This window comes from Ptychodera flava, chromosome 13, assembly GCF_041260155.1.
Source record: "Ptychodera flava strain L36383 chromosome 13, AS_Pfla_20210202, whole genome shotgun sequence".
NCBI classification, from domain to species: Eukaryota; Metazoa; Hemichordata; class Enteropneusta; family Ptychoderidae; genus Ptychodera; species Ptychodera flava.
This window is the reverse complement of record NC_091940.1, coordinates 15,863,068-15,887,856: the sequence shown is the minus strand read 5'-3', so window position 1 is coordinate 15,887,856 and position 24,789 is coordinate 15,863,068. Positions and strand designations below refer to the sequence as shown.

Here is a 24,789-nt window from a genome sequence, read left to right as displayed (position 1 = left end):
AAAACTGTAATCTCGCGCGATTTAGGAAGTGAACGCGCGAAATATCAAAACAGCTGGACCAGACTCCGTCTGATGTGGTCATCCTCGCACACAACCATCGCAAATGGTTCAGTTGTTTATAAAGATGTAAGTAGATCGAAACGTTTTCAGTCAAATGCTTTTCACATAGGTTTTGAGAACAGTTCGGAGACTTATTTACCGACGTTGTGTTTCAGCCACAGTCACTTGTGAATGGTCTATTCCGCTCGGCGTCTATGCCCCGTAGACGTGTGTACATTATGCCTGAGAAAAACCAGGCATATGTAATGTACACACGTCTATCATTGTTGCCATAGCAAACACATGCCAAGGAGTACCATCATAATACTGGGCTTCCAAAGCTGTTAGTAGAGGGGAGCCACCGTGTACAGTGCCGTGCACTCTCTTCAATATACTGCGCAGTTCACTGAAGTGTTCAATGCGTGAAAAGATAAGCATCCCCGTCAGCGCGTCTGACTGCAACTTTTTATGAGCTGTCAGGCAATTGTCACATGAAAAGTTTAACGCGCCAAACTCAAAACATTGTGGCGCGAAACCAAAAACATTCACTCGCCAAAACAATTTTTTAAAACCACGCCTCCAAATGTATCATTTTTTTCGAGAAACGTGGTCTTTCTTGTACTCAAGTCTGAGTCGCAGACAACATTTTCTCGGTACTGTACTGACGGTAGCGTGATGAGGAATAGCCTTGTTCACGGTTACAGGTTTGTTACTAAATATAGCTGTACGCGCGCGACATCGGACACGCAGCTTGAAATGCGGACAAATTTTATCAATGTTGCATGCGTGGCTGTTTTTGCAGCTTGTACTCTGAGTCGTGAATATGTTTTTTAGTATTCACTGTTATACTAGCAGTCGCCCACTGAGATGTATTTTCGTCGTTCTTGCATGCGTAATTTTCAAAAGCGTAATCTAAAAATGCGGACAAATATTTATTTTTGCATATTAATGAGAGAACAGTGACGTAAACTGTGAACGGCCCTATAACGTAAATAGAACGCCGACAAGGGAGAAGCAGCTAGAATCGTGGCTAGAAAACATCGATTCTGAACTCCTGAAATATCTGGGAAGCCTTAAACATGCGGGGTACACCAGCCTGCGAGCCATGGCCCGGTTAACTCCCGAGGACATCCAGGACTTTTTACCTGAAATTCCCACAGGACATAAACGCCTGCTACTGTACGAATCGGCGAAGTTACGAACTCCTATCAAAGATACCGGGTCATCAGAACCAGCTGAGACTGACAAGATACCCCCGAATCTTCAAGCTAAAGGCACAGGCAGTATCGTAAGTTACTCTAGTGGATGTAATTCCACGAACACTACCATCACAGTCTCTGCAAAGAGAAAGCGGTCACAGTCACCAACAATAAATGATGACGCGAGTACCGCGCAACAGTATGGCGGACTTGAGGAGACCCCACATAAGTCACGGTCAAAGAAACATAGTAATTATATGACACCTGTCGAGCAAATGAAGTTTGACATTGAAATGGGGATCGAAGATTCTGATATGACTTTAAAACGTCTAGAAAAAGAGCTGAGCTGTATGCAGGAATCTTTTCGGCCAACAGGTGCAACGAAAATTGGGCCATCTTGCAGTAACTGTCACCAAAGATTGGGACATAATGTGCTCAACTGCCAATTTCCTAAGTGTGAAAGTGCATCCTTTTGCAAGGACATCGGCCGCAGTGAACACAGGAAGGAGAGAAGAAAGATGATCAACATCGGAAACGAAATCAAGTCAGTCAAAGAGAAAATGAAAGAGAAAAAACTCCAACTGAAACAGTTCAGTACGGGTATAAAAGCTTCCCAAAGTACTTATGCATCTAAAATAAGACAGAAGTTAATCAACAGCAACAGGGACAAATATTTGTCAGGCGACGGTTCAGTGAATTGGCTGGAAGTGAACACCGATGCCAGAAAACTGGAGACTGCTTTGAATGGTGACGTACCCGATGAGTCAGCAGATTTACAGCAGCTCGTCAAAAATTACGCAGAGAAACTCCCACGTGTAAATGTTGCAAAGAAAGCTGAACGCAAAGTTATCAGTCTGTGGAAAATGAAAGGAGTGGACTGGCCAGGGCAGAAGACCGAAAATGCTATTGAACCTCATCACACATTGAACACACTAGTGATGTAGACATCGGTACACTGGCCAAACAACATGATGACCTGCTACTGAAGCTAGGAATGGAACAAAGTATGAAGACATACGAAGCGGAACGACAAAATGAGCGCGACTCTGATACAGGCCCTGGGACAGATAGTGACAAAATAATAAACAGCGTATTTGCAGTTTTGTCAAATATGCAGGAACAAATATCCATACTAAGTCAACAAGACACAAGAAGTGTCAAAACAAAATATAATGCACCCCCTGAGTGTTTGCCAGAACCAAAAAACCCTCAAATTCCACCTCAAAGTTTGTCTCTGTCATTGGGTCGTCAGTCTGACAATTCAACATTTGATAACGGCAAATTTCAAAACACGCCTGAAGCTGTGCGTAACAGTACTCGAAGGCGTCGGAGAAAAATATGTTCACTGTTGAATCTATGTTGTCAAAGTCACCGCCAAAACAGCAAAATAGCTATGATGAATGGATGGGTTTTAATTCCAACAAACCATAATATTATTAACCCTCTAATGTTTAGAGTGCCACCAAATATACCCTACTGGTTATCACTGCCACTGCAGCAGAGTTCCTACACATGGCCACACATTGCAACGAGTGGCCAGGGCATTGCTCAATGCCATACCATTCCTGTGGTTCAACCATTGGAAAACAATGCAGGCGATTTGAGTGAACAAGCACAAAGCCTGGTAACTCAAGGTGGAAACAACCTGTGCAAACTATTGTATTATCCGGCCATTTTTGCCGGTTGCAGTTAAATCTGTCGGAGATTCCATGCAGCCATTTTGTAAAACATTTTCCTTGGCATCTGTAACTGACAACAGTCATGCAAACAGTGTAAAAATTGCATCCGTATTCCACTGATGAATACTCAATCTTTGAGTACAGTTTCATTACAACAAAATACGGAAGATGAAAATACGAGTAATCTGATGGCATTGTATGAATCAGCGCGTCTACTTAGAGACTTGTAGTGAAAGTTCCTGAGTGACAATACAGATTTAAAGTCACAGTTTTCACTGGGATACTGAGAACGATAACTTGATCTTGCTCTGCACGTATCACAATTTTGAAATTACTGCGATAATTTTGAAACTCTTCACATCATTTCGTTTACTTTGGATTATATGAGTATAATCAGCATCCGATCTCAGATAAACATTAAACAGCTGGATCATTAGAAATTATTACAAACTTCCTCACTGTGAATTTAAAAATCAGAAGTCTATATCAAATTTTGGTCAGTTTAATACAAAACTAAAAAGTTCACATTACCGTATACGGTAAATGTATTCATTTGATAATTATAGATTTTTCATGTTATTTGCGAGTTGCAACATTTTTCTTGTTGCTCATTTGTAAAAGATGAAACTTTTCATGCATAAATCATAGATAATTGGTAGAGCAGACCGAGTTGTTTGAAATTTCATGTTGTTGGTGTTCATGTGCTTTTGGCTTTTTCTAGTGTTACAATTTCAATTTGTTTTGATTTTACTTTTTACCTTGGGGTATTTGTTTACGATTCAGCCCATTTGTTATGGACAAAATATTCAACTTTGAAAATCTGTATATTGGCGTGAATTAGAGGGTGACTTATTCAAGACTAATCAAATCAAAATTGTGTCTGTTGTGTCGAAAACAGTGAACTTCATGAATATCATTCCGTCATGGTCAACTCAAGTTTTGTGACGTCATAAAATCAAACTGGCTTGCATGCGTTTATTAAATACTATAACATGTATTCATATAAATATTACACTTCGTATTTACGTAGCTTTGCCAGTTTTAAGAAGTAACTGTCTAGTGTATTTCTCGTATACGTGTGCTCTACAGCAGGCAAGTTACTTGAAGGCTATGACGATTTGTTTTTACGTAGTTGTTTTTTGTTACTACTAGTCCCTGTTTGGTTGTTTTAATAAAAGTTATAAAAGTTACATTAGTTTCCTGTTGATTTTATCTGTAGTATTAATGATTTGTTTGCAATAATGCGCTTTAATTTTATAAAGAGAAAATTCATGACATTCAAAAATAACGCGATGTCCGGGTGCAATCACGATCGAACAACAGTTTTAATAGACATTAGAAGTGTGAACAAACTAGATATGAAACTACGCTATGTTATGTCCAACAAGAGCTAAATGTCCCAAATCAGAAAGCCAACACTGTGATATAACCGAGAACATCTGATGGTTTTATCTCGCGTAAAGCTTCGAGAACCGCGAGGTGTAGGCCGGCTCTGGCCAGAGCGTTGAAGTCCGGTCTCGACAACGTTTTCTTCAGTTTTCCGAAAACGAATTCGGCAGGGTTTAGTTCAGGAGAGTAATATGGCGTGTATACTAAATAAATACCCATTGAATCAAGCCAAGCGCCCAAGTATCGACCTCCTTCATGGTGATGAGTTGGATGGTTGTCGACGACAATGAAATCACCATATTCTAAGACCGGCCGGTTTGTCACTAGACGTACGTTGTCACTTGCGTCTTCAAAAAACTGTAAAAATTGTATGGTATTGGTGTTTTCTCTGATAACTTTGGCATAACTTACCCCTTCTAGACTGACCATCAAATGCAAAGTTACTGCAGGAGATCTCATATACCGCTGTATTTCAACTGCTCTTTCGCCACGCAAAGCGTGACCATATCTGGGGTTGAGATCTTGGGTCAGTTTTATACCAGCTTCATCAAAGAACTGGATTTTGTGCGGGTCTTGTTCGTGCAGAAAGTTCACGAATTCGTTGCAGTAGGAAATATTCGCATCAGTGAATTTCTCATAAGCAACTGGCGTCACTTTTTGAACGTCCAGGGCCCATCCGATAGACGTGTTCTCACAGCTCGTCCAATCGTACTGATGGAGATATCGGCAGTATCGCCATACTCCGCTATCTTTCAGTTTCTTGAATAGTCCTGTACGTCATAGATGGCCGATAGCGTTTTAATGTTTCAACCAGTTCAATGTCACCATCTTTAAGCTTCGGGTACGATCCCCTGTTTCCCTTTATTGGTTTACATGATACAAAGCGCCGCCATAATTTTCGCACCCCATGATCACTAAAACGAAACTTTTCAGCGACCTCGCGAAAAGAAGAAAAGTTACCAGTAACTGGATCTCCGCCAAGCAGCAGTATTTCCTGTACAATACAGTTCTGCAAATCTCGGGAGGCAGTTTTCCCCCTTTTCAATCTCCGTCCAGTTGAACTTACAAAATTATATTCTGCCATGTCGCTAAATATGCCGGTCTGCTGACGTGAATGTGGCCGTCGAAGCTGTTTGTGAGCCTTGAAAAACGTGCAACATAATATTATCATAGTGGGCGTGTCTTTGACTTTGCGGTTTGGCGAGTGAATGTTTTTGGTTTCGCGCCACAATGTTTTGAGTTTGGCGCGTTAAACTCTTTCGTGACAAGTTGCCTGACAGCTCATAAAAAGTTGCAGTCAAACGCGCTGGCGGGGATGCTTATCTTTTCACGCATTGAACACTTCGGTGAACTGCGCAGTACATACGGGTTCAGGGTTCGAAATTCAAAATTTTACTTGGTGGTCCACTTGGACCACCAAGTTTGAATTTTGGTGGTCCATTACAGCAGATAAGTGGTCCACCACATTTTAGTCAGTGTCACTGCCAGATTCATCAGGTGCTTCACGTGGACCATACGGCTGAACAGCTGGTCGTCTTCTTCCAGCATCCACCAGGCCTGGATTACAGGCTGGGGATTAAATAGGGGTAATGGCGGACCTGTTAATTTGATCCTCATTAGTTTATCGAGAGTTTCTGTTCTTAAATTACATCGCCAGTCTGTCTTGATTTTACCCATTATGGAAAATCCTCGTTCACACTCACTTGTGTGAATGGGAATTAACAAGATAATTTTCACTACAGTGAGTATATTTTTAAGAGAGTCTGGCTGTTGCCGTAGTAGCCGTTGCCAAAAGGCATGATAGGTCAGTGCTGGTTGATTTACTAGAACATCCCTAGTGGTCAGTTCAATTCTGTCCATTCTATCGGAATGTCATTTGTGTCACATTGTTCTCTATTCAGAAGTTCCTCAAAATGTGCAATTAAGTTCTGTAACTCCACATTTCCATACTGATTCAAAGCATTGATATCATCAACTGGCCAGTTCCTTGGATCAAATATTCTACTGTTATTCATGACTTCATTGTTTTCAAATGATTGGTACCTTGCCTCTAACTGTTCAATCGTATTTTGGATGAGTACAACTTTGTCACCATTTACTGCTTCATCATACTGTTCTCTTGGAAGTGTAGCACCTCTCTCAGCAACTAATTGGATACCTTTGAAGGTGACATTTACACCATCTTCATCCACTGTCACAAGACCATCAAATTCGATTTCTCGGGGACCAGGATTGGTAATTAGATCCCGCAAACAAGCTACTGCCACTCTGAAACACGTCTGCACTGTTTCAACTGATGTAGTGTTTTTTTGAAATGTCAGTGAGAGACGACTTAGTACTCTATATACATCCATCAGAACGTACAAAGATTTCACACCGGTATGACTTTAGGTGTCGCACGAAACCTCTAGCCTTATTCTTGGCATCAGTTGACTGGCCCGTAAGTACAACTTGTTCGAGATGGGTAACCATTTGTAGGTAATCCTTCACAACGTTGATGATAGCGCGTTCATGGTGTCCGATCCACCGTGTCCCTATCACATTGGATGGTTTGTATACTCGCTCATTCATCGTTTCTCCGCACAATTGAAGACCCGTCCAGTTTAATGGCGAGTTTGTGTAGAATTTATAAATGTTAACAAAGAAATCTTCAATGTCTTTAAAATACCGACACTTATTCAGAGCGGTTTTAATTGCTAGTTCGAGCCGATGTGCTACACAGTGGACTGATATCAAATGAGGAACGTCATTACAAATGAGTGAAGCAACTCCGCGTCGATGTCCAAAATTAACCGCAGCTCCATCTGCTCCGAAGCCAACTATTTTATTTCTCCATTGTTGTTGATCTAGATCAAGTTTCTGGTTAAAAGCAGTATCAATGGACCTGAGAATTCCTTCACTGTTTGCACCGCGCGAGTTGTTGTAGTGAAAAATATACTGTGACTGGAAGACCATCATCAATCAAACGTAGATACATGATCTCTTCGTCAATGACAGCGACATCTGTTGCAGAGTCAATCAAAATAGAAAACAACTGCTGCCATGTAATTTCCGCTTCAGTTCTTCTCGCTGCATCTCCGATATATAGTGAATAAATGTCATAGCTTGTTTGTCATTCCTGTATGTTTCACCGAGGTTGACGTCGTTACATTCTTGAAGTTCGCACAGTCCGGGGAAGTCGGTAATGGTCGTTCAGCTATGGCCAAGTAATATGCAGTACGGAAAAGTTTTTCTAATTTTACGATCTGTTCCTTTTCCGCATTGATCATGCACTTTTCCATCGGAGTACTCTCGTTATCAGCCAAATTACGTACCGCATTAGCACCAGCAGCCTTCTTATGACTCTCGCTTTTCTCGTGTTGATACAACGTATTTACACGGAAATTCGTGCATCCACGATAAAATGCATTTCCTGTGTCACGGCCGTACTCACGGCAGTAAGAGCAATACATAGAACCATGTTCGGAATCATACTCAAGCCATGGCCGACCAATTTTCCAATTTGGAGCAAATTTTTGCTGACTTTTTTTTTCTTTGCCGGTGAATCAATCGTCACAGACTCACCGTGGTCGTCTTTCGTGTTCTGAATTTGTTTTTTAGATGTCGTACTTGGTGTTTCAACTTTGCTTGATGACTCTTGGGCTTCATTTGACGATTTCGAAGTAGCTGTTTCGGAACTCTGACTGGAAGTACCGGGAGAAACATCGGGGTTGTCCTTAGCCGCCGTCTTCTTAAAACCAAACTTGAATAAAGTATTCATACTTTGCATTTCAAACAGTTTGACACCATAGAAGACTAGGTCGCGAGGTCGTGTATAGACTATTGCTGTATTGTATTCAACTGCCCTTTGAACACGTGCTAGACTTTTAGATTATGAATATTCACAAGCTATGTTTTAACCAATCAAAAGCACGGATCAACGTGACGTCTACAAAATAATTATAAATTCAAATTATTTACCCTACAGTTTCTAGACTTCCATTCCGTATAGCTAACATGATTACTGATTTTGATTTCCGTGCATCATGAAACCGTCTCTAGCCAGCTCCTCTGTCGTGTACACGCTACAACTGCGACGGGTGTACGGAAAGATTGATCGATCGCCAACCCAAACCTTCTCATCGGCGACGGCACATTACTTATCAGAAAAAAATGGTGGTCCATGTGGACCACTAAAATTCAAATTTGGTGGTCCAAAGTGAAAAAGTAGTGGTCTTTGGACGCAAAACCACCAGTATTTCGAACCCTTCGGGTTGTAAACTAGGCAGCCTTCCACTGTCCCAGCTCACACATCAGATTTTCAAGACAAGAAATCATGGCCTTTTCATTACCGATTTTTCGAAAAACTACATGGCTAGAAATAGTAGAACAAGATTTTAACATTACCAATCAGTTCCAGCCTTACTGTGGTACCTTAACATCTTGAAAATCAGTGGAAAAAATGCGATTTTCACATTGTATCAGAAAATATTTTGACCACTGAACGAACCTAGCCATGCTAATGCAGCTGAGTGCAGCACTTGCACTTGTTGAACAGATTGAATGGTCTGTAAAGAGCAACTTGACTTGCAATCACTATCACAAAGGTATAACGTGATCCTTGTCTCAGCTAAGATTTAGTTGACTGTTTACACTGAAAGTAAATTGCACGATATCACAAGATTACTTCACTACAGGATAGTGTAAAAATGTAGCATTTTACAAGAATTGACACAAATTTTCAATGTCACTAGAAAGTACCAATTTGACTTTTTAACCCTTTCCCTGCCAGACAGTATCACTTCCCCATCAGCCAACTCAGTGAAAAGCAGTATTGAGCCAAAACACACGTGCTTCCACCCATTTGGCTTGGTCTGTTCCAACAGCTTTAGACTCACTATAAAAATCATGTTTACAGTATCTCTGATTTCATGGGAATTCAAATGTTCAATTTTTGGTTAAAATGTACCAAATGGGACATATTGTGCTTCACTAGTTTTAACGAACTTGACCTGATGGTGAGATATGAACTTGGCAGGTAAAAGGGTTACAGCAGCCAATGAGGTTATCATAGAGTAGTTGTGGAGATTCCTGTTGAGAATATTGACACCAATGTACAAATCGGCCACTTTAAACTGTATTCACAATTTATTGGTTTATTGCAGTGCCAGTAACGATGGCTGTAAAGAGTGGACGATTGTTGAACTCCAAGGTGAGCTGGTATCTCGCTATGAAACAGATCTGTCCGGGAATTTCATTGGAGACCTGCATTTTAATAAAAAGGTATGCAGCTCTCCAGCTTGATTTCTTTTATCGTCAGCAATCAGAAAGCATTGTAACACACCTCATCCGCAGTCTGTATTCTAATTCGCCAGTTGATAGTCACGTGGGATGCATTCTTTTTGTGCTGATCCACGTAAACGACGTCATCAGGCATCATTTGTTGGAACTGTTGCCTGCCAGGCATCAGTTCCGAAAAATGATGCCCGCTGACGTCAAAAACGACATTGACGCGTGCGCGGACCGGAATGTAAACAAAGATGTCGTCTGCGGCCGATCGAAACGATAGTCGAGAATTTTTTGGTTTATCCTACTTTCTGAAGAAGAATTGAATGCTTTGGTTTCCACAAGGACTCGAGGTGCATTGAACGTTTTGCAGAGGTATTGCGATCCTGATAGGAAAAACGTTTTCTTACTGAACCACTCCAACATATTACATCGTAGGCCTATATGAGACAAGTTTTGTGTATAGTACGTTCTTGTGCATGGCTACGGATGAGATGTGTTACAAAACACATATTGACTGGCCATGAGGGCAACAGCATACGTCTTTAACCCCTCGGGCCTGTGAGTCACCCCCAAAAACAGACTGTTTCCCTCAGCCTACGGCCTCGGGAAACAGTCTGTTTTTGGGGTGACTCACAGTCCCTCGGGGTACAGACGTATGCTGTTGCCCTCATGGCCAGTCAATATGTGTATACTGTCTCAGTCATGTGTGTACCATGCACGATGGATGCTTGTGTGTGCTTGATACCAAACAGAGGTAGTTCTGTGTGAAGAAAGTGCGCATTCTTGTTGGTGAACAGCAAAAGTCTTGGATTTAGCCAACAGTTTGTGCTGCATTTGCGATACATGTTTATGATAGTTGCTTACACAAATGATAGGGACCACTCTATTTGACCGTACTACCGTAAAATTCCCAATTGAGGCCGCACCTCTAATTGAAGCCGCACCCTGACTTTGAAACATTGTCTTGGCTCATTGTTTGCCCATTTGGGGTTTTTGAATTGTACCATAATAGAAGCCGCACCCCTTCTCTGAGCCCATCATGAAACAATGCATGCTGAAATTCACACCAGCTGGCTTGCAATGCGTCATTGACTTGTGCTAATGATTGACAGGTGTCTTTCTTACAGAAAAAAACACAATAAAAAGTTCCTTTTTAACACTTCTACCATTGTGCATTTTGTCAATGATAGTAACAAAAGTACAAACAATGCCCCATGTATTGGTACGTTTGTGTGTATGTTTGAACACGGCCGAAGTTTTTGTCAGTGTGGTAAACACCGCCATAGTCAATACCTGATGCAACAATTTTGAAGCAACGGTGTTTGTGTACAAGTTAAAATAGTTGAGAGATTGAGATACCATGTTTCAAATACGTAGTTTTCATTCAATACCCACGTACCCTTACCGATGCCTGACGTACAACACCACCACCTGCATCATATTGCCATAATGAACTGCCATGCCTATACTGTACTGTGGCTGTTGAATGACCATGGTGGGTGCGTATAAGCTTGTAAACGTTCCGTTTTTGATCATGAGAAAATAAAATTTGACCGCAAAATAGTTCACAAAAACATTGCAGTAAAGTTACCAAAGGTCATTCACTTGCCTTTATTGCACTATTCAAGTACGAGCCACCGGTTCGGCAACACAAGACGGCTGTAAATCAAGGGGACCCATCTGCAGTGGACGCTTAATTTATGCTAATTTTATGCACGATTTTTTTTCAACACCATTTGATCTTCTATTGCTTTCAAAATCGACTTACACGTCCAAAGAAATTGATTGTACAATCTCTGAGTACAGAAGTGACATTTTTGTGAAATTTCAGCGTCCAAAACCCCTTGAAACCACTTGAAGTTGAAACAAAGACATCATGCCCGCTGCTGATCAACATGGCCGACCTTAGTGAGACTATTCTATTTAGAGGACGGGGGTGACCAGGGTCAGAGAATCAAGAAAGTGCTGGAAAAACGTGTCATTTTCCTTACGATGCTGTCAAGGGAACTCGAGTTTCCCATTGTTTTAACATCTTTTAATAGTTTCCTTATTATCTAAAAGGAATTTTACCAAGTTTAACGACCAAATACACTCTCCTAACGTTTCTATATTGGAGTTACACTAGGGTAGGGACTTTTTATGCGGGTAATTTATTCACGCATTGGTACTAATTTGCATAACAATAGCGATTGCCCCTGCAATGCTTGGTGAGCATTGAGAAAAATATCGAAACACAGGAAATGTACGTAATTGAAGCCGCACCATGACTTCAGTGCGTGGTCCCAGGGGTCCCTCAAAAATGTTTCTAATACAAGCCGCGGCTTCAATTGGGAATTTTACGGTACCCTTTATTGTGGCAGGCTCGAGAATAGCGGTCACTGCCCTGACAATTGACCAATGTGTAGCAGCCCTGGGTGAAGGTTATACTTGACTGGTAGATTGTCCTAATTTACTGCAACGTCTGGAGCCGATTGGCTGATTAAAAATGATTCAATAACAACGAGTTTCATCCCAATCAACCAACCAACCAATCGCTGCACATTGCCAGCAAAATGTATTTCCATAGAACAACTATTCTGTTTTAGTTTAAAATCTTGCCTGAAATCTGCCAATGTTTGTGAAGTCATGCCCATGCTACAAAACCATTCAAGCAAAATGTGCTTACAAAGATCTTTCTCTCTGCATTGTAAACATTGCAGGGTGTACCAATACTGATCATTGGACATCACATACTCTATGGAAAAGTCACTGATCTTGATAAACCTTTCGTCGTCCTCGTGAAAGAGGAGAGCCAGGCTCTGCCAGGAGATGATGTCGCCATGGAGATCGACCACAGCAAAAGAGACAGACACTACACTGTTACCGCTGTTATCAAAAGAAAGATACAGTTCAGGACACGGCCTAAACCAATCATTGCCAATCTACCAAAGAAGGTCTAGACCTAAACCAATCATTGCCAATGTACCAAAGAAGATCTATACCTAACCAATCATTGCCAATGTACCAAAGAAGATCTATGCCTAACCAATCATTGCCATTGTACCACAGATGATCTAGGATGGCATTTGAGCAATGACAGTACTGTTTTTGTCAAACTAGATCAGTGGAAAAATGTTGGAGTACTCTGTAAGGCACACTGTAAGGATTCACTCAAACTTATAGAGCGCCATCAGGAGGTCAGATGTGAAAATTCTTGCACCATTGCTTATCGCCTTAGAACTATGGCAGAATAGTACATTTTTACCTCATACATTGCAGAGAAAGCTGCATAGCACACTATCTTTCTTCACTGCAGTCATTTGACATTTTATATTCAAAGCATATCATGCCATACATTGTAAATTTGACAACATGTTGAGAATAGTTGCTCTCACTCATACTTCAGTATCAGCATCTATCTGGCTTGAACACTATGTTGAAATTTACTTCAGTTCACGCTAATGACATTTGCCAACCAATTATATTCCTTTCCATTTGACTCCCGTTCCAATCATCAACTGGGTCAGAAATGTATGTATAGAGTGTACCGTATTTCAAAGATAGTTTCTCAATAACGTGTATAAATATAAGACATAACCGCAACAATTTACGAAATCTGATTTTTTAGCAATAGTGTACAGGCCTCAAATTTTATCCTCACACGCAAAGTTTGTCAATGAGTGCACCCAAGAATCTTTCATTGGCCTTCAGCACAGGCCATAGGCCAAAAAAAAAAAAAAAAAAAAAATGTTTCTGGTCAGGTCTTTCTTTAAAAAATGGTGCGGTGACGCGCATTTTATTTTTTTTTTATTTTTATTTTTTTGCCTCAAGGGAGGGAGGAGGGTCAGTTTTATAGTTTTATCAATATAGTCACATATATACTGTTCATGCAGTCACTGATCATTCCCCCAAAGAATTTTTTCTTTCTCTTCAGCCATTTTGGTTTGGTGTCAGCCACGGCCACCGGCCACAAACAGAAAAAAAAGGGTGACGCGCTGTTGTTCAAGTGACGCGCGCGCTGACCAGAAACATTTCTTTTTTTTTTTTTGGCCATACTGCCAGGCCTGCATGAAAGAGGGGGAACTATAACAGCGCCCTCACCGGTAGTAGATTTTTTTTCTTTGGACTTTTTGTGACCCATCAAATTTATTGACCCCATCAGTTTTATACCCATATAACTTTTATTTGCTATGTTCAGTATACGTTATATGTTCCAAGTTAACTCTTACACTCACAATGTCCAGCAATGAAAAACTCAGTGTGATAGACGTGCAGACTACCGACAGTTTGATTTAAACCTTTCAACTGTATAAATATTGGTAGGGTATGATTATTAAAACATGACAGTATTCTTGGAATTGTACCTTAATTTTCTACAATTAGAGTATTCAGGAACCTATTTGAATTTTCTTTTTGAATGTTTGTAAATGATGAAAATATTCCAAAGACATGATTGATTTGATGACTAGGATAATAAAAGCAGGTACTCCCAAATTTTCTACTTCTTTCCACCTCACTGATCGTGCCAACAAGCACAGGATATCATCCGCCAATTTGGCTTACTGTTTAATGAGAGTATTCAGTCAAACGAAATGACTGTAAGATTCAGACTACGCCAAGACCAAAGATCAACTCACTACTGAGGAAGTTACACTACATCTTTGGACGAAAGTGAAAGCTGGAAAGGATACGAGCATAATTTACAGATATGAAACCATAAGTTTTTGTTTTCACTTTGTTCACATCGATTCTGATCAAGGAGTGACGAAACCCCTTTTTCTACTGTCTGTGACCAAACTACATGTACTTACACGTGTGTGCATGAACAAACCGACCCATGTTATGATAAAGGTAGCCTAGACCCTATACTTCACTTCCGACCTTCGTACACACTCCACGAAGGCCAAATATCTAAAGGCAAAAATAGTTCGTCTAGGGATTAGGCTAACAAATGTTAGGCCTATGATCAGCCACAGACGGTAGAGATTCCCCTTCACTGTCCGGGAATCAGTTTAGGCCTACATGTGAAATTGTCTAAGCAAAGGTTATCGCTCACTTTTTGAAAGTAAATGCTTGTAGCGTCTTTGCCTGTCCGATACCCTGTTCAACCATAGACCCTCGAGAAAAACTCGAGGGTCTATGGTTCAACAGTTTGTTTCCTATTTTTAGACTGCACATTTTTAGACTGTAGAAGTAACAAAGGAAATAGCTATTTGCTGCCATGCTGACGTTTGCATTTATATTCGCCGAAAGAGGGCGTCCTGTTCGCCATGACCCACACTCGGACTCGGTTCAAGACAATGTAAACACGAGAGGTAGACGCACTTTTAACCGTGTCTCCGCTTCAGGCTCATTCAGACGGTATAAGTTCGTTAGCCCCGCTACTGGCCCAGAGTCCGGCTATTTTGAAACGTGATACCATTCCGCACACGCATATACTGCGTGGGATTTACTATTGTATTCAAAGTTCGTTGCTTTAGTGCAATTTCAGTTTTCCAACTACGCAATTAGTTTTAAGAGCGAGAGTGGTGCCCACACATTGCCAGTCCCCAATAAGGTTGCCGAGAGCCAATTTGCATACAATGACTAAAGTGATCCATTTATAAAGGAAGGTTATCAACAAGTTAGTATTAGAGCTGTATCGGACACCCTCAGAAGTGCTCAGAACGTTATCAGCTCCGTTGAATCTACTGATTATAAGTCGAGGATCAACGTGTGTTCAGCAGGTTTGTAAGGACACTTTGCCCCGATACCAGTTTGACGAATGGTCATGCCGTGACGGAGACGGGGCATTTGAGCGCAGCACTTGAAACCCATGCCGAAAAGATTTTTTCGTACGTTTGTACTGTCGCACGTTGACTGTACAAAACGCAGTTGGATGTTTACACTCTTGTCCTGACCTTGCCAGTGTCATTGAAGTTCACGTTCGCTCGTCACAGCAGCCGGTTGGAACCGCGACGGCCGACGCATCGTAAAAGTCAGTGAATGTCTTCTGATTTAAGAATTCTGATAAAACATTACATCAAGAGACTAGAGATGAGCGCCAAAAGGAACATTATCATCGTTGTCTGTGTTTTCACGGTTTTCACTGGCATATATTTTATGTACTTCAACCATGCCGACGCGGTGGACATCCTGGCCGCCAACAAAGAGATGATGAACGCCAAGAAAAACTACCCGTTGAAGAGCCATCAGGAGATTCTCCACTCCGCCAACTCGGCGCAGAGACACGTCGCCGCCGCCGCCATCATCATCACGGAGTTCGGCGAATCGGCGGCACCTGGGAACGCAACGAAAGAAGGCGCAGCGACGAAGAGCGGCAACGAGACGAAAAAGCTGCCGGAGGTAGCCGGGGAACGCGCCAACGTTGTCATGGAAATCAACGAGGTGGAAATAGTGCAAGAACAGGAGAGAGTCGAAAACACGGTTGACGTTAACCACAAAGTCGATCCGCAAGATTTTGACTGGGATAAATGGGTTTTTGATAACGATTACGTATCAATCGGTGATATCTACACAAAATGTGGTGAGTTTTGACTTAACAGTATTTTCCGTATCTTAGAATTAGACTGCCCATAGAGGCACAAGTGAGCATCTCCATCTCCAAGTGAGGCCCTGTCCCTCCATGGACTGCCTGTACGTGCGAACAAAACAAGTGAAAACGTTTAAGTCGCAATGCCGATGTTCCTTTGTTTGTATCCCTAGTCCAGCAAAAGAAAAAAATAATATGTGAACATGCGCAGCACTTGTTCATAAATTTGTTTTTTTTTGCGAGTGAATTAACAATTACAAGGCAAGGGCACAGCCCATAGTCTTGCGTTTCTGTTGTTTGTAATATATTTTTGACAGGAAGTTCCTTTGTTCAGAGAAGTTGTTTACGTTCACTGAACAAAGACGACTTTGAGGTGACAGCATTGGTACTCAAGTTCGTCCGCGCTGTTTCCGATTGGTTGGAAGACAGCATTGTAAGCAAATGTCTTCTGTGTGACCTATGACACTAAGGACTTCCGCCCAAATGAGCCAACGTCTTGATTCGAGGATTTTGTTCATTGTGGAGTATATGGACTGTAGGTAGTTGCAAAAGAGGGCGATATTCCTCCACCTACATCGCAAGCTCCTTTGATTCGGCATTTAATTTTCAAGTTCATTTCCTGTACGGAGTCTTGCTTATTCAATCGCCACAGGAATATTTTTGGCAAACCGCTTTGCCAGGTAATTTATTTTGAGGTAGAAAACTCCTTTCAATGATTAACAGTTTTTTCCGTCGTTCTTGCCAGAACACCTCATTAAACAATGTTAATCGCCATTCCGTTCATTAATTCCCATTTGTTTTCTTTGGATTAAGTTTGACCCCTTAACCATTTGTGACGAGGATTAGATTGCGGTTAAAAGGGACATGCTGGCCGGAGTTGTGTTTCCATATGCGATTCCGTCGTTGCGATTATGGCGGGCTTGTCGTTGAACCATAGACCGATCCACTGTTTATGGTTAAACCATGGATGTAAATTTTTTTTTAAATACATGGTTAAACCATGGAGCTAGAAACGTTTCCGTTTCTAACTACATGGTTAAACCTATGAACACATTCCGTTGCAATACTAAACCGTTTTCGCCACTCAACCATATGTACAACCTGTGAGTCATCCATAAGTCATGAAGGTAGATAAGTTGACAGTACGCGTCCTTTACTTCTGCCTCAGACCCTGGGGTTATGCAGTTTCTGCGTGAACGTTGCAGGAATGCATTTATGAATAGGTATTCGTATTTATTGCACCTGGTTATAAAGCAGCACAAACAGTTATTATTAAACATGACCGGCATTTCCACACCTGTTAAGTCCTAGCCCACGTATTACGTTGCATTCATGTGAAATCGAATACGCGTAAAAAGGTTTTGAATAAATATTTGTATTTAAATTTTGTCATGCTTTTTCTTGAATCGAAAGCGAATGACCCGGATGTGGGCACCTTTCCTGAGGGACGCACTGGCCATTGTCCGGCCACCGGGCAATGTCGAAAGGATTAATTAACTTTTGTTAGTTGTTAACATGTTGCGAATGAATGTTTGATTTTCGAGTGACAGAGATAACAATAGATAGCCTTTGTCCGGCCCCTGTTATCATCATCATAATCACCGCCATCAGGATAAGCAGCCTGTGGTTACAAAAGTTTGTTGACACGGGTTTCCCCGCGGTCAGCACTTGCGCACATCTTCTATCGAAGGAGAACCGCCTCAATACTTTCAAACTGATGTGGCGCACTTCATCTGATTTTCGCTACATTCATGTACTTGGATCAACTTAAAATCGCAACCAGCGCGGCCGTTTCTTTGGTAGACTGACGCTTTTATTCAAATTTTATAGATTTCCCTAACCGTGTCTAAGCTATTTTTTAACGATGACGTGTGACGGTGTGTTTAATCAGCCAAATCACAGATCACATTCCAACTTGTACGATCTTCACTTTTGTTTTCCAATGTTTTCACTCTTCCATCAATACTATTTTAAACTAGCAGTATTTGAGAAGCACCGTTCAACGTACAGTATGCTGACCTTTGTTATTCCATGGACCTAAAAAATAGAAGGTCCATGGTTATTCGGTAACAGTAATATAAGAACACATTCTCTCGTCTTACATGTACCGTGGACAAATCGTATTTTCTCATCAGCCCATTTTAATCACTGAGTAGAAAACTATTGCGAATTCTCTCTCTCTCTCTCTCTCTCTCTCTCTCTCTCTTCTTCTCTCTCTCTCTCTCTCTCTTCTCGTCCTCTCTCTCTCTTTCCATCACTCTCTCTCTCTCTCTCTCTCTCTCTCTCTCTCTCTCTCTCTCTCTCTCTCTGAAAGAGGTTTACGAACTTTTTGAATGATACTAATTTAAAAGAACATACTATGGTGTGTTGGTATTCGTTAAAAAGTGCGTAAACCCCATATCCTGTGTATACAACGATTAAACTTTGCTCTATGACTAAGACCTTATGGAATATTCCAAACATGGAGAAACAAAAACTTTGCTACGAAGAGCGTTTTTCTAGTTTTATAAAGTTCAGTAGTCTTTACCCACTGGTAATCTATTAAGTATTAATCGATTGTTTTGCATTTTTTTTACAGACGAAGATGGACGGAAGTTGGTTGGCAAAACTCTATTGATGGCAGACAAAGAAAACGGAGGGGTGAAATCGGTCATTCTTTTCAACATCACATGGCGTAGGTTTATTATACCATTGTACTCTTGTAAAGTTTGTCTTGTGTGAATGTACGGGCTATATAATGTGGAGGGACCGTGATAATATGTCACCTGACATGCACGCTCGTTCCGGGAATGCCCCACGTTGTCAATAATATTTATAGGAGGCAAACCAGACAAGAGTGATTTATGAAAAATAATTTAGTGGCTCATATATCAATCATCCCTCGGCCCGTCCGCCACACGTCAGACGGCGTGAGACCAATGGATGAACACCGTTGCCAACAATCCCACCCACTGACTGCCACGGAGCTAGAAAACATGCCACCTATATCATGTCTGATGTGAAATAAAGACAGAATTCATGATGACCTTGTGTTACATTTTACTATTAACGCTTGAAAAGTCGCAACTTCTCGGGGAGTAGGGGGGGGGGGGTCGCGAACGCATCCAGCTATAAGCGGTGTTTTATGCGTCAGATCAAGGGTCGGGCGGCACTTGTCTGCAGCACTTGGTTGAAGTTGTTTCTTCGATGCTTTGTGGTCAGTGCGGTTGAGATGGTATGCGACTATCGCTACAATCGCTCATCTCGTGAGATGCTTATCCTCTTCTGATAACAACCGCAGAGGGCCACGTTAAATTGGGTCATTAAAGAAACGTACTTTGTGTGTCTGTCATTGGTGTGTACAGATTTTTAAATGCCATCGCAGGCAGAACTCCCCTACCACGCTAAGTATACCTTGTCCCGTAGGCTTTTATGACAAATGTAGTTCAAGTCGTCATTTTGAGAGGACCAGATTCGCAAAAATTACACGAAGAAGTAAAGTGAAATTCCAAAATTTTATACTTGGGCAAGAAGATTCACATAAGTTGGTAATGTCCATACGTCATTTGATGATTGCGTCACATTCAACACATTTATTTCAGAAAATCTCTGTCGTGTTGGTTAAGAAATATCACAACATCATCTCAACTCTAAATAGAAGTTCTCAGGGATAAGCACGGTTTGTAACTATACATATCATTAAATGTATTAAAATATTTTTTTTCAGCCCACGAAATAGAGTATGGGACAATCCATATGTCAGTAAGGTACGACAACATGGAACTGTACAGCAATAAATTTGATCTATGTACAGTAGACGAAGAGCTATTCCAGTGCCCGCTACCAGCCGGTAAGCTATTCGCTTATCATTCTGAATATGAGAGAGAGAGAGAGAGAGAGAGAGAGAGAGAGAGAGAGAGAGAGAGAGAGAGAGAGAGAGAGAGAGCGAGAGAGAGAGAGAGAGAGAGAGAGAGAGAGAGAAGAGAGAGAGAGAGAGAGAGAGAGAGAGAGAGAGAGAGAGACAGACAGACAGACAGACAGACAGACAGACAGACAGACGTGTAGTGGACTGCATATTGTTCGACCTTACCCTTGAACAATTCATCTCTCTTCACAGGACCCATGGCTTACAAATACGAAGTCCATGTTCCAGCATATGTTCCAAAGGTAAGACTTTTCAAACACACCGTGCCGTGTTATCATGGGGCACTGGGTGATTTTTCCGTCGATAGCAAATGTTTCCGGCTACTAATTGTCAGGCTTATCGGGTGTAATTAGTCGCCACACCCATGCTCATCTTTCAAGGACTAATTTGTGGAAAATAACTTTTTTTCACATAAATTGGAGTGAAAAAAGAGACAATTCTGGTGTAAATGTGTCCATATTAGTTATGTCTTTATTTCCACAATGTATTTATTTCAATTTCTCTAGGTAACACTATAGCTCTTCTATCTTGCACACGAGAAAATCCGTTTAGACTTTGATTGATCTTGACATTGTCCATTTCACTCAATTTCAGGGCACATTTTACAGCAAAGCCTTTCTGGTGGATCAAGACGAAGTAGAAGTGGCGTGCGGAATCAGCGAGTTCAACAATCTATGATCTGTTTCTCTGTTTGAATTGCGCGACAGGACCCGTCATCCTTACCCGACATTGGTACACTTGTAGTATATACAAAGCTGGTCAACACTGTCACTGTGACTGAAATAATTGACATGTTATTTCTTGATTTACACCCAAGCATTTACAAACTAAAATGGCGCCACAAGCACATGTCAATGAAACCAGTCTTTCCGAGGAATTGAGTGTGACGCAACATATATTTTCCATATATTTTATCTTCAAACTTACGCTGCTCACGATAAGAGGAATTCTCAGCCAATTACAGTCCCGAGACTTTCACGTATAATAAGTGTGTTTCACGTATAATAAGTGTGTTTACATTTGGTTTAATCAGTCAATATTATAGTGTTCTTTCACCGGTCTATGGTTAGTAATTTTGTAGGCCTGGCTTTTCGGGGGAGACGAAAAAAAGAGAGCGCGCCAGTCTGTATCCTTGAAGTACACTGTACAGAACGCATAACCTACTTTTGTAACGTGTTTATCAGTATGCGGGAGAGGTTTTTTATCAACACTTAACCCTAGACAATGCCAGACAATGCAACGAATCTACTTTTTGACGAAAACCTTGATTTCAGAGATTAATCAAAACGTGTGTTCATAAACCGCGCAAGTAAACAGGTTGCAAAGATGCTACATACTGTAAGGGTCTATAAAATTTAGGAAAGTTAGTGTTGGTCCTTACTGCGTCATAATTCACCAATAGCTTTGTAATCTGTAGATAATAAGAGCAAATTTTCAGATAATCAAGTTTGGAAATCACACACATGCCATGATGAGGAAATCTTTATAACCATGGGGGCCTTTTTTCCATTTGCCTGTACCTAACTCAGGGTGTCGGTATTTTCGATGCCAGATTTTCTAAGACACTCACCAGAAGCAATGTCGACTCGAGTTTAAAATGTTTACCGAGATGAGCGTGTTGCGAGGAGCGTAGACTGGAATTTTGAGATGAGCAGGTTGTTCTTGTTATGTTAGCCGTGCCATTTGTCGTTCACATATTTTGTAACAGACATGGGATACTATAATTCATGAGATTGTAGGTTTCGGGACCAATAGGAGTTGATTGATTGATTGATTGATTGATTGATTGATTGATTGATTGATTGATCTACTGCAGATGTACAGACAGACCTCGGAAGAAGGGAGTTAATACCGGCCAGTTTAGCAATTAATGGTGACAGATATGAATTATATGGTCATTAGGACAGCAAATACGCACAAGAACTTGTACCCTAGGCCAAGGTCCCTCCATCGCAGAGACTATGCCCTGGCAGTCAGTACAGTCACAAAGTTTACTGACTGTGAAATTAAAGAATGGTTCACGGGTGTTATTCACAAAGTCTACTTTTTTTTTCACTTACATTTTGTTTTAACAAAGTATTTACAAGCATAGTATGTTTGTTTGTCTTTCCATTACGCCATGTGAACTGTTTTGTCAACGTGGCATGTTCTAAGTTTTTCGTCGTACGTACTCTACATGGATATGACGAAGAAGAAATAATAGAATAGGCAGGGGATGATTTTTTATCACAATGGCAAAATATTATCTCTGACAGAATATTGTACAGCTCAATGTAAAACTTTACAGTGTGAATTATCGATGTGAAGTACGTGTAGTTGACTGCCATTTGTACATGTTGTAATTTTTGAAGGGACAAATCAGCGCAAAAAAACGGACGGTGGTTGATGAGTCGGCGCTTTGTTACGGCCTGTGATACAAATTCCCATAGCACGAGAGACTGCGCATGCCTACACACGACTCGAGCACCAGCTGCGATTTCAAACTGCCAAACGTTGACATTGTACAATCGGAAATACAATCACTAATTGCGCACATACAATTGTTACCCGCATAAGACGCGCCTAACCATACGTAAGACGCGCCTAACCATGCGTGTGAATGAAAGTGTTCCTACAAATTAGTTTTGTCTAAATGATTACATTGTTTTGGTCTTTCTATATGATTCGAACTTCTATGATGTAAGTTATGAAAATTTTTTTTTATATAAATTTGCCAAATGTTAGTAAATTTGAAATGAATTCAAGTGTGTTCCCTTTTAAATAATATTGATTTCTGCATACTCATGTAATTTTTAGGCGGCAATGAAGTTTTTTTTGTAATTTTTTAAACATTGTTATGATGCATTAGAAGCAATAACAGAAGCGGAATGTTATAAGAATAATTCACACCATTGTTAAGCATGTGGCCAAATTCCTAAAGAAATGGCGAAAATCTAGCCTGATCTGTGTAGTTACGTTCGACGCTCGGCTGTGCATCGACTGACGGCTCTCGACTGCCGTATCAGTGCGGTGAAGCCCTACGGAGCTACCGTCTCTTGGGGCCGCACCGTATCAATGTTTCCATGGGAACAGTGAAAAACGAAACGCCAATTGGTGCGTACTAGCACATGTTTTCTTGAATCTACAAGATATATTATATGCACAATCAGATTATTGAACTTGTGTGGTATACCAAATGACCTCAACTCTTACAGGCCTGTACTAATACGCTTCTTTTAATACTTTAACATTGCATTTGTATACTCCGTGAAAGTTGTCAATATATATCTGTCAGTACTATATTTTATTTGGTCTGACTTTTTTACGAATAAAGATTTTTGATAAAAATATTATGTATACTAGCTCCGTCTTTCTACAGTAAACTGTTTTAAACTTCTCGCCTCGAAAATGAAAGAATTAAACTTTTGATCAAACTTTCGTCAAACAAACTTTCAACCGTTCTCTTTCAAAATAAAAATAAAAATCTGGGACCACCGTGAAAATTTCAGTAGTAGAGAAACAAAGTTCCCGATATTTCCCGACATTTGAAATTTAAAATGGCCGCCGTCTCTGTGTTAAACTCTGTGGAGAATATACATTTTTTTCGATTTTCACGAACTGAAAAACTTGTGGTAGACCAAACCAATGTTGTAAAAGTTTTAGAGTCCAAATCTCTGTCCTCGAGGCGCATTCTACCTTGACGGATCCATCGTCGAAGTTAACTCCATGGGAATTACTTTGCATATTTGTCTAGTTGTATTTTAAACTTGCGCGAAGCCCAATCTCCAAAATGTACAGGAAAACTAAGTTTTAAACGACTTAAAATATTTCATAAAGTACGGACATTAGACAGTCCAGGTGGAGCGGCATGACGGAACATCGGTGCCTGGTACTGCTAAAGGTCATGATGTCCAAAGTTCATACGTTGTCATGGTGATGATGGGTATTCTCCCCCATGCGACGTCGTCCACACAGGGCCGGGTACAGGTCACGGTTATAGTACATTCGATCTGAAGCCGTTTGCTTCCCGTCTGTCGCACTCACATATTTAGTCACAGAGAGGTAAATATGTGATTAGCATGGTAAGGCCAAAAAAAAATTGATTTGTTATTGGTCAGCGCGCGCATCACTTCAAAGTGTGCGTGTCAACTCTTTTTTTTCCTGTTTTTTCATTTGCCCCCTATGGAAAAAAGGGGAAAATGTAATCAAATTCCACTAAAAATAAAAAAAAAAATGAAAAAAAAATCGCGTAGCCGCGTCATTTTTGCCACATGTCAATGACCAGAAACAAACCGATTTTTTGGGGGGGCCTAATGCTGGACATCTATAGTCTGTCAGTATCATGGTTTCAAGTTCTTTCCAGGTATAGCATGACATCACATGACTGTTATGGCTTGGGTTGAGTTTGTGAGCCAGAAGAGCTCACCTTGGAAAATCACTGCATCTTGCATGAACTGCATGATTTTGAAAGATTTTCTGTCCAGAATTTCCTGCAAAAAAGTATATCAAAGCAAATAAACAAGATGAAAAATGTACGTTGCTAGTTTTTGACGACCTCAACAGAGAATGTGTACCGGGGATAACATTCTATCGTCAGCTAAATTACTCGCAATGTTGTCAAATTGCCAAGGAGAATGACTAATCATGACATATTAGTGATTATTAAATGCTTGAGATCAAAATAGTTTCTGAAATACTGTTTGATCCACAATCATTTTTTCTGTGTGTGACACAAACACATTGTCAACGTCGGAGCATCTTTTGATTAGGATGTCAACACTTACATTTATGGCCAGATTTTAAGATTAAAATTTGCATGTT

The 24,789-nt window shown here is 40.8% G+C and overlaps 2 protein-coding genes across 2 annotated transcripts; both read left to right on the top strand.

Annotated features, from left to right (window-relative positions):
- The first annotated feature begins 1 nt into the window (after window position 1).
- Window positions 2-14,039, top strand: LOC139147573 (chromosome transmission fidelity protein 8 homolog). The gene is made up of 3 exons (XM_070718699.1): window positions 2-126; window positions 9,451-9,568; window positions 12,274-14,039. Exons 1-3 carry the CDS (start codon window positions 104-106, stop codon window positions 12,511-12,513), a joined length of 381 nt encoding a protein of 126 aa, XP_070574800.1. The 5' UTR covers window positions 2-103; the 3' UTR covers window positions 12,514-14,039.
- Window positions 14,040-14,842: 803 nt separating this feature from the next.
- On the top strand, window positions 14,843-23,318 carry LOC139147570 (uncharacterized). Its single transcript, XM_070718695.1, has 5 exons — window positions 14,843-16,079; window positions 18,664-18,759; window positions 19,792-19,914; window positions 20,182-20,231; window positions 20,584-23,318. The coding sequence occupies exons 1-5, from the start codon at window positions 15,539-15,541 to the stop codon at window positions 20,665-20,667; spliced, it is 894 nt and encodes a 297-aa protein (XP_070574796.1). The 5' UTR covers window positions 14,843-15,538; the 3' UTR covers window positions 20,668-23,318.
- Window positions 23,319-24,789: the final 1,471 nt, after the last annotated feature.

Bases quoted from the DNA above. Each gene is read 5' to 3' on its own strand.
- LOC139147573 (XM_070718699.1), top strand. From the start codon at position 104: ATGGTTCAGTTGTTTATAAAGAT. The intron at 127-9,450 runs GTAAGTAGATCG...GGTTTATTGCAG, and splicing joins GTTCAGTTGTTTATAAAGAT to TGCCAGTAACGATGGCTGTA. The intron at 9,569-12,273 runs GTATGCAGCTCT...TAAACATTGCAG, and splicing joins ACCTGCATTTTAATAAAAAG to GGTGTACCAATACTGATCAT.
- LOC139147570 (XM_070718695.1), top strand. From the start codon at position 15,539: ATGTCTTCTGATTTAAGAATTCTGATAAAACATTACATCAAGAGACTA. The intron at 18,760-19,791 runs GTAGGTTTATTA...ATTTTTTTTCAG, and splicing joins TCTTTTCAACATCACATGGC to CCCACGAAATAGAGTATGGG. The intron at 19,915-20,181 runs GTAAGCTATTCG...CTCTCTTCACAG, and splicing joins CCAGTGCCCGCTACCAGCCG to GACCCATGGCTTACAAATAC.